This window comes from Callospermophilus lateralis, chromosome 11 (assembly GCF_048772815.1).
Source record: "Callospermophilus lateralis isolate mCalLat2 chromosome 11, mCalLat2.hap1, whole genome shotgun sequence".
NCBI classification, from domain to species: domain Eukaryota; kingdom Metazoa; phylum Chordata; class Mammalia; order Rodentia; family Sciuridae; genus Callospermophilus; species Callospermophilus lateralis.
In genome coordinates this window covers 7,610,188-7,628,092 of record NC_135315.1, presented here as the reverse complement: position 1 = coordinate 7,628,092, position 17,905 = coordinate 7,610,188, and the positions used below count along the sequence as shown (strand labels likewise).

At 45.2% G+C, this 17,905-nt stretch overlaps 1 protein-coding gene across 6 annotated transcripts; it reads left to right on the top strand.

The window, feature by feature from the left end:
* The first annotated feature begins 60 nt into the window (after positions 1-60).
* Positions 61-17,901, top strand: Mtnap1 (mitochondrial nucleoid associated protein 1). 6 transcript variants are annotated; one of them, XR_013092693.2, is made up of 7 exons: positions 61-147; positions 636-740; positions 4,147-5,639; positions 10,866-10,973; positions 11,482-11,589; positions 13,067-13,220; positions 17,886-17,901. XR_013092693.2 is itself a non-coding variant. In XM_076870543.2 (6 exons), the coding sequence occupies exons 3-6, from the start codon at positions 4,154-4,156 to the stop codon at positions 13,087-13,089; spliced, it is 1,725 nt and encodes a 574-aa protein (XP_076726658.2). In that variant the 5' UTR covers positions 61-147; positions 636-740; positions 4,147-4,153; the 3' UTR covers positions 13,090-16,716. The 6 variants fall into 6 exon arrangements, 5 of the variants coding, with proteins under 5 accessions (XP_076726658.2, XP_076726661.2, XP_076726656.2 ...); XM_076870543.2 differs by lacking the exon at positions 17,886-17,901 and having other exon boundaries at positions 13,067-16,716; XM_076870546.2 differs by lacking the exons at positions 10,866-10,973; positions 17,886-17,901 and having other exon boundaries at positions 13,067-16,716.
* The last annotated feature ends 4 nt before the right edge of the window (positions 17,902-17,905 follow it).

The window sequence follows — 17,905 nt, the reverse complement described above, 5'->3', positions numbered from 1 at the left end:
GCGCTGACCGGTAGCCCCGCCCACAGGAAAAGGCGGGCTCGCCGGGGGAGGTGCGAGTGGAGCTTCTGGGAGAGCGGACCCTGTCGGAGGTGGCCGGAGCGTTCGCCTGTTCACAGCCAGGACGGAATAGAGTCAAACTCCAACCAGGTTGAAAATACATTAACTTATGCCACAATAATTGACACAAGTATTTTAATTGAATCCCTGTTTGGGTAACGCTTCAGAAGACTTAGGCGGGCCCCATCAGGCAGCGGCGCGGATGCCTGCCGCGGGTCCCGGGTCTGGGGGTTGGAAGGCGCACGCGGGCTGCCCTGGGTCGACGCGGCGCTGCCCGGACTTTCAGGTGTGCGGAGGTGCCGACGCTGCTCGGCGCCGACTCCCCAAAGGTGAAGCTGCTTCCCACGGCCCGCGCTCTAGGACTCGGGGGAGACCCGAGGCTAGAGCGGGGCGGCGAGGCGGAGAGGCCCGCTGAGCCCTCGGGTCCCGCCCACCTGCTGGAGGGGGCGGGGCGAAGAGGTGCCCGCGGCAGGGGGCGCGGAGATGGGCGTGTGGGTGGGCGGGGCTGCTGAGCCCGGCTCGCGGCTGCGGCCACGTCCGGTGCGCGTGCTGTCCAGTTGACTCGGTGTCTTACACAGACTGGCGGTAAAGTCTCCTCGGCCCGACGGAGCGGTGGAGAGAAAGCATGGGATCCGGCAGAAGCAGCCGCAGAACTAGCCGCCGCCTCTGCTAGAGGAGCTCGGGTAAGAGCAGGCGCCCGCCCGCGTGGAGACGGCGCGGTGTGAAGGCCGAGGTCCTCCCGGAGGTGGGTGAGGCGGGAGGGCTGTGGAGGCCGACCCGTCCAACGGAGTCGCTCGGTTCCGACCGGATGGCTCCGGCGGTGTTTGGTAAGTAAACGGTCCGTGGCTTCCAACATACTGTCAGCGAGTTCTTCCGAAGAAAGAATCGTCGCTAGGCACAACTGGCAGGAGACCGTTTCGTTTTGCATGACTTTATGTAGGTTACGTGGATATTTGTTTTGTGACTTCAGATTCTGCCTTCTGATCTATGTAATGGCCAGACGATATTCTCAATTGCGGTACAGTGTAATTATGTTTAGAGAAAGAATTCATTCAACATGTTGCATGCCAGGCTCAGTGCTGGGTTTTGAATGCAGGGTAGGCGTTCCCTGCCCTCTGGAACTATATAGGAACAGAAAGGTTTTTGAAAGAAGTAACTTTCAAAGAACTCTGGAATTAAACATTTTCTTTTCTCAACTCTTAGAGTATATCAAAGAGGCGTAAATAATGCACGGTGTAAGTGCATTAAAACTTTTTACATAGTATGTTTAACAAAGATGTTAAATGACGCAAATTTGTCAATAATTGTCATAATACAAACTTTGAGTGCAAAACTGGGGACCATGTCTCTTCACATAGGTGTTTGTGCATTATATGTACATTTACAGTTTTGTGGCGTTTTTTAATATTTATTTTTTAGTTGTAGTTGGACACAATACCTTTATTTTATTTATTTATATGTGGTGCTGAGGATTGGACCTAGGACCTCACACGTGCTAAGCAAGCTCTGTACCACTGAGCCACAGCCCCAGCCCATGTACATTTTATATGCATGTATGTGCATGCATATTACTAACATGCTAAATTTTGTAGAGCTTTGTTTTATATATCTAGATAATGGGAATTCTAATAATTTCCTCTTCCACTGCAATGGATCTTACAAACTTTTTTTTTTTTAATTAATTTTTATTGTAGGTTGTTCAAAACATTACATAGTTCTTGATATATTATATTTCACACTTTGATTCAAGTGGGATATGAACTCCCATTTTTACCCCATATACAGATTGCAGAATCACATCAGTTGCACAACCATTGATTTACATATTGCCATTCTGGTGTCTGTTGTATTCTGCTGCCTTTCCTATCCTCTACTATCCCCCCTCCCCCATCCCCTCCCCTCTTCTCTCTCTACCCCCTCTACTGTAATTCATTTCTCCCCCCTTATATTTTTCCTCCTTTCCCCTCACTTCCTCTTGTATGTAATTTTGTATACCCCTGAGGGTCTCCTTCCATTTACATGCAATTTCCCTTCTCTCTCCCTTTCCCTCCCACCTCTCATCCCTGTTTAATGTTAATCTTCTTCTCATGCTCTTCGTCCCTACTCTGTTCTTAGTTATTCTCCTTATATCAAAGAAGACATTTGGCATTTGTTTTTGAGGGATTGGCTAGCTTCACTTAGCATAGTCTGCTCTAATGCCATCCATTTCCCTCCAAATTCTATGATTTTGTCATTTCTTAATGCAGAGTAATACTCCATTGTGTATAAATGCCACATTTTTTTTATCCATTCGTCTATTGAAGGACATCTAGGTTGGTTCCACAGTCTTGCTATTGTGAATTGTGCTGCTATGAACATGGATGTAGCAGTGTCCCTATAGTGTGCTCTTTTTAGGTCTTTAGGGAATAGACCGAGTACGGGAATAGCTGGATCAAATGGTGGTTCCATTCCCAGCTTTCCAAGAAATCTCCATACTGCTTTCCAAATTGGCCGCACCAATTTGCAGTCCCACCAGCAATGTACAAGAGTACCCTTTTCCCCACATCCTCGCCAGCACTTGTTGTTGTTTGACTTCCTAATGGCTGCCAGTCTTACTGGAGTGAGATGGTATCTTAGGGTGGTTTTGATTTGCATTTCTCTGACTGCTAGAGATGGTGAGCATGGTGTCCTCCTCTGAGAAATTTCTGTTCAGGTCCTTGGCCCATTTGTTGATTGGGTTATTTGTTATCTTATTGTCTAATTTTTTTAGTTCTTTGTATATTCTGGATTTTTTTTTTTTTTTTTTTTTTTTTTTGAGATCGTCTCACTATGGCTTGCCCTGAATTTGTGATTCTCCTGCCTTAGCCTCCCACATTGCTGAAAGTACAAGTGTGCACCATCATGCTTTGCATCATATATTGCTTTTGAAACCTTTGCTCTAATCAATAATTTTTGGATCCTGACCTGAGTTTAATTGGTCACTTTTCCATCCTTGCAAATGTATTTTTTTTGTGTGCTGGGAATTGAACCCAGGAGTGCTTCACCACTGAGCTACATCCCCAGTCCTTTGATATTTTTTTATTTTGAGACAGGGTCTCACTTAGTTGCTTAGGGCCTTTCTCAGTTTATTGAGGCTGATCTCAATCTTGTGATCCTTCTGCCTCAGTCTCCTGAGTCCCTGGGTTTATAGGCATGTGCTCCTGCACCTAGCTTTTTAATGGTTTTTAAACAATTTATTTTCATGTAACATCTAGTTGCTTAGCAATAACAAAAAATATAAGCAAATAAACATTTTATTCTGGTTGGTGTTTTGGTCATCTTTTCCTTATACTAACCACTAATTTATTAGATATAAGTCTTTAGGTCTTCGTTACTGTTTTGGTTAGGTTTTTTTTTTTTTTTTTTTTTTGCTGGTGTGACTAAAAGACCCAACCAGCACAATTGTAGGGGAGGAAGAGTTTATTAGAGGGCTCGAGGCTTCAGAGGGCTCAGTCCATAGAAGGCCAGCTCCATTCCTCAGGGCTCAAGGTGATGCAGAACATCATGGCGAAAGAGTGTGGCAGAGGGAAGCAGCTCACAAGAAGCAGAAAGAGTCAGTCTCCATTCCCCAGATACAAAATATATGCCCCAAAGCCATTCCCCAATTCCCACCTCCTCTAACCACACCCCACCACTACAATTACCACTTAGTTAATCAGGGGATTCATTCACTGATTGGCTTAAGACTTTTATTACCCAATTATTTCTTCTCTAAACCTTCTTAAATTGTCTCACACATGAGGTTTTGGGGGACACCATATCTAAATCATAACAGTTACCTTCTTGTTAGGAATATTGAAAAAAATATCTTTGTCTTTTCTATAACAGATTTCTAGAAGACTTTAAGAAAAAGTAAAATACTAAGCATAAATAGAACCAGGAATATCTATCCTAATATCAACCTCTGTCTTCTGGTTTTTGCCTCTATACAAAAAAGAATGAATGAAAACAAAATTTTAAAGTTTCCTTTAACTTAGGTATTCCAAATGAGTTTAAAAGGTAAAACACATATATCAAATAGTTGTGTTTACAAGCTCTGTGCTCCTCACTTCTCATGTTTGCCTTTTTCAGGAAGAGGATGTGTGATCTTCCACCCAGAATGGAAGTGTGCCCTTATTGTAAGAAGCCATTTAAGCGATTAAAATCTCACTTGCCATACTGTAAGATGAGAGCACCAACCATATCTGCTGATCAGAAAGTTTATCCATCCAAGCCAGCTACACTTCCACGTGCTAAAAAAATGAAGGGGCCAACCAAGGATTTAATTCAAACTAAAGGGAGAGAGTTAGAGACAGAGAGTGAGGAAAGAAATACCAAACTGACAAGGAACAAATCAGAACAGTTGTTGCTCTCTTCACTATTAGCTGTTGGCCCAGAAAAAGCAAATACTGCAAAGGATCAAAGCCAGCTGTCCTTGACAGTGCCAAAGCACACTGAACCAAAGACAGCTTCCCAAGGTGAAACTAAGGCTCAGCTTGATGCATCAGATAACACATCTTCCGAAAGAGAACTTGCCCCAAATTGGCTTAAGTCAGAGAGAAGTAGATGTGATCCTTCAGAAATGGAAGCAGCTTTACTGGTTGGCCCAATGGAACTTTCTTTGTCAAATCAAGATAGAAAAAACTCCTCAGCCCTGCCTGATGAGGTACAAGCCACTTCTGTTAATCTGAAATCAGACACAATTGATCCCCAAAGACAAGGGCTTCCAGTTAAATTAATAGACGTATCCATGGCTGATAATCATTGTTCTCCAAGGAATCTGAGCAAAGGAGTTCAAAGATTAAAAGTATCCATGTGGAGCAAAGAAAGAGATTCCAGAGGAAGAGATTGCCTCCCAGGAGCCTCTGCTGACGATGGTGACACTGAGACTCTGGAAAAGAAGTCAGCATCACCCACTGTGGGCCTTCATATTAGCCCGTTAGGTGAAATCCAAGTCAAGGAGAACCAAGGAAAAGGACTTGGCCTTGGAGCAAAAGCCTGTGGGAGCAAAGAGAATGCAGAGGGAAGTGGGTCTGCCACAGAAGTGCAGGAGCAGGCCTCCGTGAGCCATGGCTCTGAGCACTTTAACACTGGCGCTTCAGAGGGGAAGTTGGAAGATGCAGGTCCATTTCCAATTCTGTTCACTCCACAGGAGGTAGCTTACAGTGAGTTTCTTTCTGCATCAAAGTCAGATAATCAAAGTCTTGTTTCTCTGGCTATAAAATCTCTTCAAGAAGAGAAAGAACAATTCTGCAATCATCAGCAAGTTCCTGGTGTAAAGTTATTAGCTGAGATTGAGGCACGAATTCTGGAGCCCAGATCTGGCTGTGGGCCCCCAGCATTGTACACTGGGTTCCCGCAGTCTCTGCATGCAGCTCAGCATCCAGTTTCTAAAAGCTCCTTAATCAGTTATTTTGGTACTGCTGAGAGAAAGAGGCTTCCTAGCTCCATGGGGTTGGAGTGGTTTCCAGAGCTCTATCCTGGTTATCTTGGACTAGGGGTATTGCCGGGGAAACCTCAGTATTGGAACTCAGTGGCCCAGAAGCCCCAGCTCTCCAGTCCTCAGGGAGAAAGTGTCTCACAAGGTAAAGTAGCTCATTTTCAAGGGCCATCTAGCCCATCCTGAAATCTGGTATTTTTTAAAATAGAACAGAATACTAGGGCTAGGGCTCAGTGGTGGAGTGCCCGCCTACCATGCATGAGGTACTGGGTTTGATCCTCAGCACCACATAAAAATAAAATGTGTTCATCTAAAACTAAAAAATAGATATTAAAAAAAAGAACAATACTAATATTTTCATTTATACAGCTTATTTTTACTAAGACAGTCTTGGTGGTGATCTCTTTTTTGGGGGGTATACCAGGGATTAAACTCAGGGGTGCTCTACCACTGAGCCACATCACCAGCCCTATTTTGTATTTTATTTAGAGACAGGGTCTCATTGAGTTGCTAAGTGCCTTGCTATTACTGTGGCTAGCTTTGAACTTGCAGTCCTCCTGCCTCAGCCTCCTGAGCTGCTGGGATTGCAGGCATGCGCCGCCACCACGCTTGGCTTTGATGGTGGTCTTAACGGTTGTGAGAACATTACTTCTTGCTCAAGGGGTCAGTAGTAGTGATTTATCATTCTCTGTTTGTCCCACAAGGGCTGACTTTTGAATTAGGGCAAGCTGATACTCTAGAGCATTTGAGTTTCTGCATCAGGAAGAGGCTTGACTGGTAGAAAGTGGATGGATAAAGACTGCTGAATTCACCTAAATAGAACAAGCACTGGGTCTAAAATTCATTCAGGACCAGGTTGCACAGAAAATAAATTTCAAGTTTATAGTCAAATGCAACATCTGCAGGTTTGGAGTAGCTGAGGAAGTAGCAGAAGCTGTTTGTGGAGTTAGGGGTACGAGGGGTTAAAACTGGACAGAGAAGTGGCAGTAGAGTCACATAGCTGGAAGTGGAGACGGAGATGGACCAGGAAGATGAGGGACCAGGAATGAGCATGTGGCAGGAGGGGGTAGAAGTCTGTGCATTGGAAGAACTGGGCCACAGAGCTTAGGAGCCAAGATTAGAGCCATCGGTTGAGCCTCAAGACCTGAAAGATGGGGTCTGAAGGATTGGGAAGAGACACAGGTGTTGAAACTGACCTTGACTGTCATCTCTTTAAGAAGCTGTCTAGGTAGGTTGGGGGGAGATGGCCCAAGTGGGAGCCAGGACGATCCTGACCCATTTCAGGTATCCTTGCCTTTCTCTGCAGGACCTCACCTTTATTACTAAACTACCTCTCTAGTTACTCCACACAAAGCTTTGTCATTGTGCTCACCAGGAAGCCTTTTCTGTAAGACTTTTTAGGGGTATAAAGTAGCATCCTTCTCCCTTGTGTCTTGGTCATTGGTACTTTCAGGCTGTCTTTATAGGAGACCTGTAACAACTCAGAATAGGTTTGCCCCTGTAAAACTGATGTTTCCTCCTCAAAAAGGAGGTATTTTTCCCCTTTCTGGTATATTTTGCAAATGATCACATATTCATTAAACTGCTACTTGTCTGACCTCTAATTATCCTTTTTTTTTTTTTTTTAATACTATGCTGGGGATTGAAGCCAGGGCCTCATGTATGCTGCTGAGCTAAACAGGCCTTAACATCTTCAGCCTTGATAGGAAGTTGTCGATGTCTGGAGGTCAAGCTCCTTCTCCACATTAACAAAGATTTAACTACATTAACAGTTGTGTTGATTGAGTTTTCAGAGTACTTCTCTATTTTGCAAAGGAGGAAACAGGCGCAGAGAGGATTAGTGATTTGTCCAAGGTCATGTTGCCAGTAAGTGGTGGAATCGCACTAGAACCTGTCTCCTGCAGCCTCCTTCATCCCTCCCGCCATACAGACTGTAGAAAGCATGCCATGAGAAACCCAAGTCACAGCTCCAGACTTCACTGTGTTTTACTTGCACTCGTAGACACCTACCCCATGGTAAATCCCTCTGACAAACAGGACTCCTTTGTTTCCTCCTTTATCTTTTATAGTGCTAAAGAGTGTCTCTGTTACATCCATTTTTCATTTTATAGGAAAAAGGGAGGGACTACTATTGATCAGTGATGACTGTGTCATTGTGCCTGGTGCATTACATATCCTCTTGTTTAATATCATAAAAGTTCTGAGGTGATGTTATTGTTCCCACCCTCTTATACAAGAGGGACCTGAGCCTTGGATGTCTGAAGAGACTTCATCTCATTCCTACAATAAGTGACAGTCAGGAGTCAGATCCAGACTGGCTGATCTTAACCTGAGGCTTACTGTTTTATTTGAGGTGATTAGTAGTCAGTATCTTGCTTAACATGAGTTATTAACTGAGTCATTTCACTTCAGTGGGTCCCAATGATACAATAATAAGCAATTCTGTAACTTAAAACGTTATATGATTTTGTTATGAAATATGATTTTTCCTTCAACAATAAGTAACTAGTAAGTCATGGCTGGTATCTCTTTTGTTGTACTTACTGTGTTTAGCTTGGTATTTCTGCATCAGATGATAGGGTGTGGTTATTACAGGGCCTCTACTTCTATAACTGAGATACTAGTGATTAACGCTTAGACTGAGATGCTGCCACTAAGTGAACAAAACTCACTAGGGAGAGAGACCTGAGGATCTCAGTTAATGTCAAGACCTTATCCCACAGTTGGCCAAAGACTTTAGCAAGGCCACTGAATTAAAAGGGATTAAAAGGTAATGTCATTGTCCCTTCAGAATGCTTTGTAATTTCACCAGTCAACACCTACCTGCAGTGACTGCAAATTAAAATTGAACTTTGCAGGGCTGGGGATACAGCTAAGTTGGTTGAGTGCTTGCCTCGCATGCACAAGGCCCTAGGTTCAATCCCCAGCACCTCCAAAAAAAAAGTGAACTTGCATAAAGGAATAGGCCGCGACCTCCTTTGCTGGGGCAAGACCTTGGGAAAACCATTGGCCTCTCCTCTATAGGAGCCGGCTCACTGCTCCCATCCTAGAGGCAGGGCCTAGGAGCTCACGGTCATTGAGTTCCCTGTGTGTCAAGCATGACGCTGCAGGCCTGCACAGACCTTGGGTGATGTCTTGCTGCCCTAGAAGGTTGGGGTTACCTCTTTCTGGAAATGAGGAAACTGAGTTTCAGAAAGGAAAAATCACTTCCCAGATCAGTTTCCAGTTAGTGATGGGCACATAACATTCCCTGGTGGTATTTGCCAAGCTTTTCCAGGAAGCGTTTCTTCTCCTTAGACCGTGGGCCTCAGGATTGTGTCCAATCTACTTCCTCACATCAGGAAACGTGGTCCAGCAACTAGTTCTCGTACATCTGACCTGAGTGGGTACACCAGATGCTAGGGCTCCCTAGGCCTGAGAGTATGAGAGACCATCATGACGTTTTGATGAAATGGGCTAGAGCCAGAAGTTCTCCTGGCTAAGAGAAACGCATGTGTTGTAGCCTGGAATGGGACCTGCTGGGGCACACTGGCCGTTCTGAGCATGCAGCTTAGTCACATGTGGTCAGGAATAAGATGCAGCAGCATTTGCAGTCATCTTCTGAGGCTTAGCCAGAAGAGTTTTCATGAACTTACTACAAAGGGAATTTTGAATCCAGGAGTGCTCTGCCACTGAGCTGCAATACTAACACTAACATTTATTTAGAGACTAAAGATTTAACTCAGGAACACCTTACCCCTGAGTTCCCCAGCCTTTCAGCTTTTATTTATTTATTTATTTGTTTATTTGAGACAGGTCTTTTAAAGTTGCTGAGGCTGGCCTTGAACTTGACAATCCTCTTGCCTCAGCCTCCTGAGTTACTGGGATAAGAAGTGTGTGCTGCCACACCCAGCCAGATTTTTGTTTTTTAGGAGACTAACTTTCACATTGCAGGAAAACCATCTGTATAATTTCTCAGAAGTTAATGTAACAATCATTTGATTAATATTTTTACATCCACAGCAACTTTACCACACCTACTAAATCTGTCAGCATTATTTGCTCAATTTATCCTTTCTTCTGATGAGCCAAACCAAGACCAGAGTAGAAATTACCTATCATTAAACATGGAGAAAAACAGGTGCAGAAAATGTTAACAAGTAGCACAGCCACCTTTGCTGATTTTTCCCATGTCAGACATGCAGAAAGGTTGGCTAGCCAGTAAGAGCAGTGGGGAATAGAGGCATATTAGCTGTAGAAAGCAGTGCTCTAAAATCTGAAGCTTTTTGAGTGCCAACATGAGTTGAGCACCTACCAACTGTGAGACCTCAAGTTCAATCTCAGCATATCCATGCCGCAGTCTGGCTGGGCACAAATCACAAGCCACTCATAGCTTTGTAGATTCAAACAGCAATTCTTTATTCCCGATCTCACACGGGCCTTCTACAAACACATTCTGGGGAAATCCACGTTCTCTGCCCAAATCCACCACTCCACTGGGCTTCTGTCTCCCAAATATATTCTGAATCCCGTGAGAACTCAAGGGGAACTCAGGCAGCAGGATACGCCCTATTCTAAACTGGGAACGCCCTAAACTGGGACTATCCTAAACCGGGAACACCCTAAACACGGATCCGCCCTGGTCCTTGAGCAAGGTCACCTTACATGCAATGTCGCTGCAAAATGTCCTATTTCCACGAGTCCTTCCACTAAAGAAACATGGGGGTACGCTGGCAAGGAAATTGTCATACCTACTTGGCTGATGGCTCCCAGCATATCCAGAAAAAAAACAAAACAGGTACATTCAGACTGTGTGGATAATGAATTTCAGGGGTAGGGTTGGAGCTCAGTGGTCAGTTCATGCTTCGCTTGCAGTAAGGCCCTGGGTTCCATCACCAGCACCCCAAAAAAATAAGAATTTTGCATTTAGACCTTGGTTCCGTCCCCAAAATATCTCATTATATATGCATATATTTCTGATTTTGAAAAATTCAAAGTAATTCTGCATACCCCAGCATTCCAGGTAAGAATATTCAACTTATAGTTGAAAACCATACTATTTGCTAAAATTAGTTTAGCAGCTGTTAGAACTTAACAAGTAGTTCATTTGGTTAAGTATGTTTACGTGGATTATCTGGACAGTATATTCATCAGTCAAAAATAATTATAAGGTCCTGATTGCCAGGAAGTTCCTCGGCCTTCTGAAAATACTTTCTTTGACCTGGAGTAAATTTGACTTTCAACACTTACCTACAGTCCAGTGTGGAGCTCACTCATGCACTTGTGTGAGTGAGCTTTTCTGAGGGCTAGCTCTGGGAACCTTTGACACTGAATGTTGGGGAAGGGGCGAATCTAGACCAAATATCACAGTGACTTCTGTTTGGAACCGTAGTTCCTTTGTTGGGAAGAAGTTCGACTGGTTTAAGGAGTTTGGAGCCCCCCGCCAGGCTTACCACCTCCAGCTTTCCTCTGAGGAGGCTCTTGGGAGCTGTGCACAAAGGTGAGGCTGGAGTTTTTAACTGTTGGGGGTCCATTGCTGGCTTCAGGTGTTCTTACTTGCTATAAAGCAAGGAGAGGAGAAGGGAAAATCATGGCTGTCATCTGTTCGTCATTTTCATTTTGGAGTTGGACACATGGCAAGCACCAAAGCTCTGCAGCAGCAGCAGCCAGTTATTAACCCTGCCCTTCCTCATGCTGCCACCTGTCCCCACCTCCCTTGCCCACAGTGACTGAGCCTCCTTCCAAGGTCAGAAAGATACTACCCTCAGGTTAACCAGTCACATTGGTCCCCGCCCCTTTAAAGATGTTAACCAATCCCAAACACAAGAATAAGTGGTTGGAATTTATTAAAGTCTTTTATATTTTAGCCTTTTCATCTGTTTAAGGTTCATGTCTATATTATATTCACCTGCTTAGGTTCCATCACCTGCACTGATGGGTAACTTAATGAACGCGTAGGTAATGCTTGGTTCTGGCTCAGGGTAACAGATGCGTTTCTCTCTGCGCAGGCTGGATCAGGTGCAACACCACGGTGAAGAAGAGTGGGATTGGTGGCATCACTATGCTCTTCACGGGGTACTTCATCCTCTGCTGTAGCTGGAGTTTCCAGCATCTGAGTAAGCCTTTCTGCAGTTTTAGCAAAATGACAAGTCACATCCCATTGTAGCGAGTGCCGGGGATTCTCCAAATGGCTTTTCATATCAGGGACACCTAATGAATGAGCTATTGCCTGAGTGTTGGCAGTTTTTATTAGAGGTTTTGTTTATAATGGCATGTATGAGATTTGACCAGAATTCACATGATTGCTCTTGTCCACTATTTAATGTGGTCACTGGAGGTCTGGTGGTCGTGTTTTTCTCCTTTAAGCTGTTTCCTGCTGAAGGAAAGACACTTTCCTTAGTACCTACGAGCTCCTTTTTAGCACTGAAACGAAACAGCTTTTTGCCCCAGAGAGAGGAAGGGACGAGGACACAACTTTCACTCTAGTTATGAGATTCAGCTGCACCAAGTCTTAACCAGAAGGAAAATACCAGAATTTCATTCCCCTTTTAAAGTATTATTCTATAAAAATAGGGGGTTTTGTTGTTTATGGTACAGGGATGTTGTTAGGGATTGAACCCAAGAGTGCTATACCACTGAGTTATATCGTAACCCTTTTTATTTTTATTTTGAGATAGAGTTTTGGTAAGTTGCCTTGAACTTGTAATCCTTCTGCCTCGGCATCTCAAATGGTTGGAATTATAGGTGTGTGCCTCTGCACCCAGCCTAAAAACCGATTCTTATAGGACTTTATAGAAAGCTATCAGAAAAGTGCAATATTTTCCCACAGTTTAGAAAAGAAAAAAAAATGACACTTTCAAATGAAAGCTTTCAGTATAAAAGTAAGATAATATTGTATACTAAAGGCCAACATATTCACAAACTGGATAACAGGATTTCTTTTTGTTTTTTTGTTTATTTGGGCATGGGGAGTACTGGGGATTGAACTCAAGCACTCGACCACGGAGCCACATCCCCAACCCTATTTTGTATTTTATTAAAGACAGGGTCTCACTGAGTGGCTTAGCGTCTTGCTTTGGCTGAGGCTGGCTTTGAACTCACTATCCTCCTGCCTCAGCCTCCCAAGCTGCTGGATTACAGGCATGCGCCACTGTTCCCATCAGAACTTCTTGTTTTAAAAAAAGTCAGGATTTGAATCTGATTGAATGTTTGGGGCTAGGTAAAGGGACAGGCCATGCCTCAGGAGTAGGCCGTGGCCCCCATGTGCTGACTGGCAGGGCAGAGCTGCCAGCCCGTCTGAGATCCCAGACCATCAATAAGAAGTTAAGTGAAGAGATCCAAAAGCAAGTCCTTCCTCCCAGAGAAAAAGGCTTCCCTACAGTTGTGCCCCTGAAAGGGGTTAGTCAGATGTTTGGTAGATGTGATGTTTGTCACCTGTCAAAATCAAAGTTGGGAACATGAAGCAAAAACTTCTCTTTGTCCAAGACTATTCCCATATTTGTAAAATAAGAACGGAATGATCTGTGGAGGCATAAGAAGCCATCCATAGAGGTGGCCTCTTGGGTCCTTACGTTTATCTCTGCTTGTCCAAAGAGCTGCAGCGCTGGCGTAAGTGACCTTCACTGGACACCACTGAAGCCAGAGTCTGGAGCCTCAGGAGCCGGACGATGCCTACGCAGCAGGAGGGGGAGTCAGAGAATAAAGTCACTGGAATCTAAAACAGTCGTGGAAAGCGCATTTTATTAAGGTAGATGATCTGGTTCTGTCTGAGGTTACTCTGGCTTGCTTTCAAAAGTGACTAAATTACTTAAAAGACCATTTTTTTGTTTAATCATGAAATTGTTATTCAAAATGATGTGAAGATGAAAAAGTGGGTCATTTAAATTAAGACGACGCTACTTCTCAGTTCTCATTAAAAAGCAATATCTCTGCTTTAAATCTTTCTCCCTAAAGTTGTTCTCTAAACCTTGGTGTTTTGCCATTTGTTTATGGGAGATACTAGAGACTCCCTATATACTAATAAAGGACACTGTCCAAATTGGCAGAAAATAAGCTTACATGGAGGCCCTTGCCCTTTGATCCTCTAGGCCCTTGAGCAGACCTTGGCAGGTGAGAGAAATGTACAGAGGCTGGGGTCTGAGTGGCAGGGAGTCTGTGGAAAGGGCACCTAAATACTCCTGCAAATGCTTCCTAAGCTGACTAAAAATAGCAAGCCAACAGAATGTTAAGGTACCTTTGTGCATCTTCAGCAAGTGTGGCAGTGAGCACGGATCTCCTTTTATCATCTCTTCCTGGGAACTTCAGAATCCCACCCCATCCCTTCCCAAGCATCTGTGAATGACAGACAGCCCTTTCCATTTGTCAGTGTTAGCCTGGGCTGGTGGGTTTTCTGGGCCTCTTCCCCTCATCAGAGTACTGAGTGGAGCCAGTGCAGTGGCGCCCGCTGTGACCCCAGCTACTGGGGAGCCTGAGGCAGGAGGATCGGACATCCCAGGCAGCCCTGACAACTTAGCAAGTAAAAGGGCTCTGCCCAGTGGTAGTGTGCCTCTGGGTTCAAGCCCAAGTACAGGGGGAAAATACTCAATGTCCAATTGTTCAATCCGACAGTAACATGGGTATCTGCAGACAGGGATGAGGCGGTGTAAGTAGGAAGCCATTTCTCCAACCCACTACAGCACAAGCCAGCTGGCCTCACACACTGCCCAGGCTATGCATACCTCCCTCTCTCGGCTTTGCTTGCAACATCCTCGTGCAAGACACAGAGGTCAGGCCCTCTTACCAGCTCCTGCACAGCCATGCAAGAGCAGGCTTGCTCTCCTGGGCCAGTATGTATGTGCTCATTGCTTTCTTTCTCTCCTCAGAACTTGGACTCTCAGTCTGCTCCATCCTCCCTCAAGTGGTTTAGATTTAATTCTGCTGCAAATTCTCATAGTTAAGGAAAAGGTACTCAAAAGGGGTGGCTCCATAAACCAGAATTCTCCACAAGGAAAGGTCACAGTCGAGGATAAGAGGGTGCCCAAACTCACTGGAGCCCCAGAACAGTCTCTCTTTAGAAAGGGTCTAGTGTCTCTCCTTAATTATCTCCCTTTAATGAAACACAGGAATTCCCTCCACACTTCCTCTTTGTCCACAAGGTCAGAAACTACACTGCCCTCTTTTCCTGATCCTTCAGCAGGAACAACAGACTCCTGCAGCCCCAACTCAGATCAGCCAGTGCCTTTAAGTGAAGCCCCTCGTTTAGTTAGGGATTACCTCTGGCTATTTCACATAGCAGCAAAATTAAATAATAGCAGCAAGATCAATGTGCCCCAAAAAGTGAAAATATTTACTGTCCGGCCCTTTACAGAGTGTGCGGACCCCTACCCTAGAGAGCACAGCACCTGACCTCTTTGCTGGAGGGACGGGAGCCAGGAATCCCTGCTCTGGACACCTGGGCTAGGAAACAGTTCAACAGAAGAAGCCTGTCTTAAGTTGGCTCTAATGCCATAGGGCCCTGTTCTGCCCCTGGGGCCACCCGTCACACCCAGGCGCAGAGGTAGCCCAAGGGCAGCATGTCACTCCCCAAGATTCTTATCCAGAACATCGACCTCACTAAATAAGCTAGTATCATTTGCAGTCAGAATGCTGAAGCATTAATGAAAAAGTTAATCACAGTAAATATCTTACATTCTTAAAAATGAGTTCCTTAATGAGAAGAAACTACTTCACAACCCATTGGTCCCAAAGGGTTAAAGCCCCGTGAAGACGAACAGTGGCTTTAACATGATTCAGCTTACCTATGTTAATATGAGGTCTTTTTGTTTGACACTGGTCAGCATCAAGAATTCTAACTCACCAGGCAAGGAGGTATGCACCTGAAATCCCAGCAGCTTGGGAGACTGAGTCAAGATCAGAGCCAGCCTCAGCAACTCAGTGAGGCCCTAAGCAACTTGCCAAGACCCTGTCTCAAAAAATAAAAAGGGTGAGGGATGTGGCTAAGTGGTTAAGTGCTCCTGGGTTCTATGCCTAGTACCAATAAATAAGATAAAAGAAGAATCTAACTCAATGTAGCCACAAAGAGCAAACTGTGTTATCTGATTTCTTTGAACTAGATAGAATTGATTCTTAAATAAACATGGGTGGTTTTTAAAGAAGGCCCTGGAGTATCTCCATGTAGCACTTGTTACTCCCCTTATAGGGAGAGAAAGGCTTCCTCATCTGCTCCCTGATGGCTTCTAGGCTGGGGAAATAACGTAGACCTTTTGATGAGTCCTGAAAGGGAATCTTATGGTTTAATAAGCATTGTAGAAAGAAGTTGATGACCGGGTGCTTCTTAGGTTTGGATCTAAACAGACAGCGTAACCAAGGGACACACAGATTAGCTGCAGGTGGCAGTGTGGACCTATACTTGGCGGTGTGAGGGTAGGTGTTTTGGTTCCTCTGTACAGACATCCACCAGGCTGCCCCTGCTAGCCAGCCCTAGTCACACATGTGATCTGGCAGGTTAAAACTTCATCCACAGAGAGGAGATTTTCAGAACTGGAACAGTGGAGAGTGAGACTCTGCTACCTGGAGAAACCAGAGTGCTTCCTGGTGGTCACAGGAGTGACCACCCATCTCTTTTAAAGCCCCGTGAAGATGAACTATGGCTTTAACGTGATTTACCTTATCAAACAGCCTCCTTGTGTACTGCCTCTTCTACAGCACTGGCAGGAGCCTCCCTGGGTGAGCCGCAGCGCCCAGCTGGCAGGGCAGAGCAGGAACTCTGGAAAGCCACCCTGAGCCTCCTGCAGGCAGACCAGTCCCGCCACATCCTGCACGGGAGCCGCAGCATGCCCAGGCTGAAGCTGGGAATGCAGCTTGCTGAGCACCTGTCTGAGGCCATGAAGAGGGGTACTGGCTCTTGTTGAATCCTAAGTCACACCTAAAAAAACTACATTTTTTTTCTATTAAAAATAAAACGATGGCCTGGGCGTGGTGGTGCACACCTGTAATCCCAGCAGCTCAGGAGGCTAAGGCAGGAGGATCACAAGTTCAAAGCCAGCCTCAGAGTAACAGTGAGGTGCTAAGCAGCTCAGTGAGACCCTGTCTCTAAATAAAACACAAATTAGGGCTGGGGATGTGGCTCAGTGGTCGAGTATCCTTGAGTTTAATCCCTGGTACCCCCAAAAATAAATAAATCATGGGGATATGGCTCTGTGGCAAAACACTTGCCTAGCATGTGTGGGCTACTGGATTCGATACTTAGCACCACATAAAAATAAAGACATTCTGTTAATCTACAACTACTAAATAAATTTTTTTAAAATAATACATAAAATCATTTCCAGGGCCCAGGATGTAGCAGTGCTACAGCATGGGCTTGGCATGTGTGAAGCCTGGGGTGTGGTCCCCAGCACAACAAAATATAAAAATAAAAGCACTTTGTTGTATTATCCACAGGCTCTTCTGTACTTTGTGGAAACTCACATACTAAGGTCACTACTCCTTTTGCTTTTATAAAATAAACAATGCTGGTCAGTCACCTTCTGCACAATCTCACAGCTGGGCAGATTGACCAGTTTCCTGGTGCTTCCTTTGGACTGTAAATTGGGGAGAGCAGCACGTCTGTTCCTTCCAGCCACAGGTGACAGAGTGGGAACTCAGCAGCTGACCCAAAGCCCTGCACCCAGGCAGGGGGCCCAGCAGGTGTCCTCATCCACACAACAGCCTGACTGTGCTGACACACATTCCAGAACGAGGGATTTGTTGGTGGAGAGGCGCTCTTTCCAGTTAGCAGCCCTGGATGGCTCCAGCTGACATCCAAACCCCTAGGCCTGACCCCTGTACCCTCACACCACCTTCACCCCACCCGCCACTCGCCTCCTAAAGGTGGGGAAGACTATCTCATGCCCCCTGCCATTGCCGTCTTCCTCTCTGTCCCTTCAAAAGTCAACTTAGCTGCCACCTTTCTTTCCCAATGGAACGAATGGCATTTTTTAATTATAACAGTAAGAACAGCATTACAGTGAGCATTCCTTGTCAGTTCCTTACCTCACCAGGACAAGCCTTTTGGGTACCATCTCCTGCCTGGATCCCCCACATAAGGCACAGAATGCATTCCCCTTAAAGGAAGCCGCACAGGGGAACTGGGGCTGGGGCTCAGTGGCAGAGCGCTTGTGTAGCTGTTTGAGACTTGGGTTCAATAAACAAAGGTATTGTGTCCATCTACAACTTAAAAAAAAAATAAGCCGCACGGGGAAGCAGCTCTCATGCCAAGAACCATTGGGTTTAATCACGTGTACAGCAGCCTCAAGGCTGTTTGCGGGTGCCTTGTGCACAGAACCTGGGGGCTCGGGAGCCGAGCCGGGGCTGTCGGTGTTCATCTCGGGAGCTCTAGATTCCACATGCACACACTCAGTCCTGCCACAGTGCTTTATCTGCTCGTTCACAGGATGGAAAGAAAGACACCCA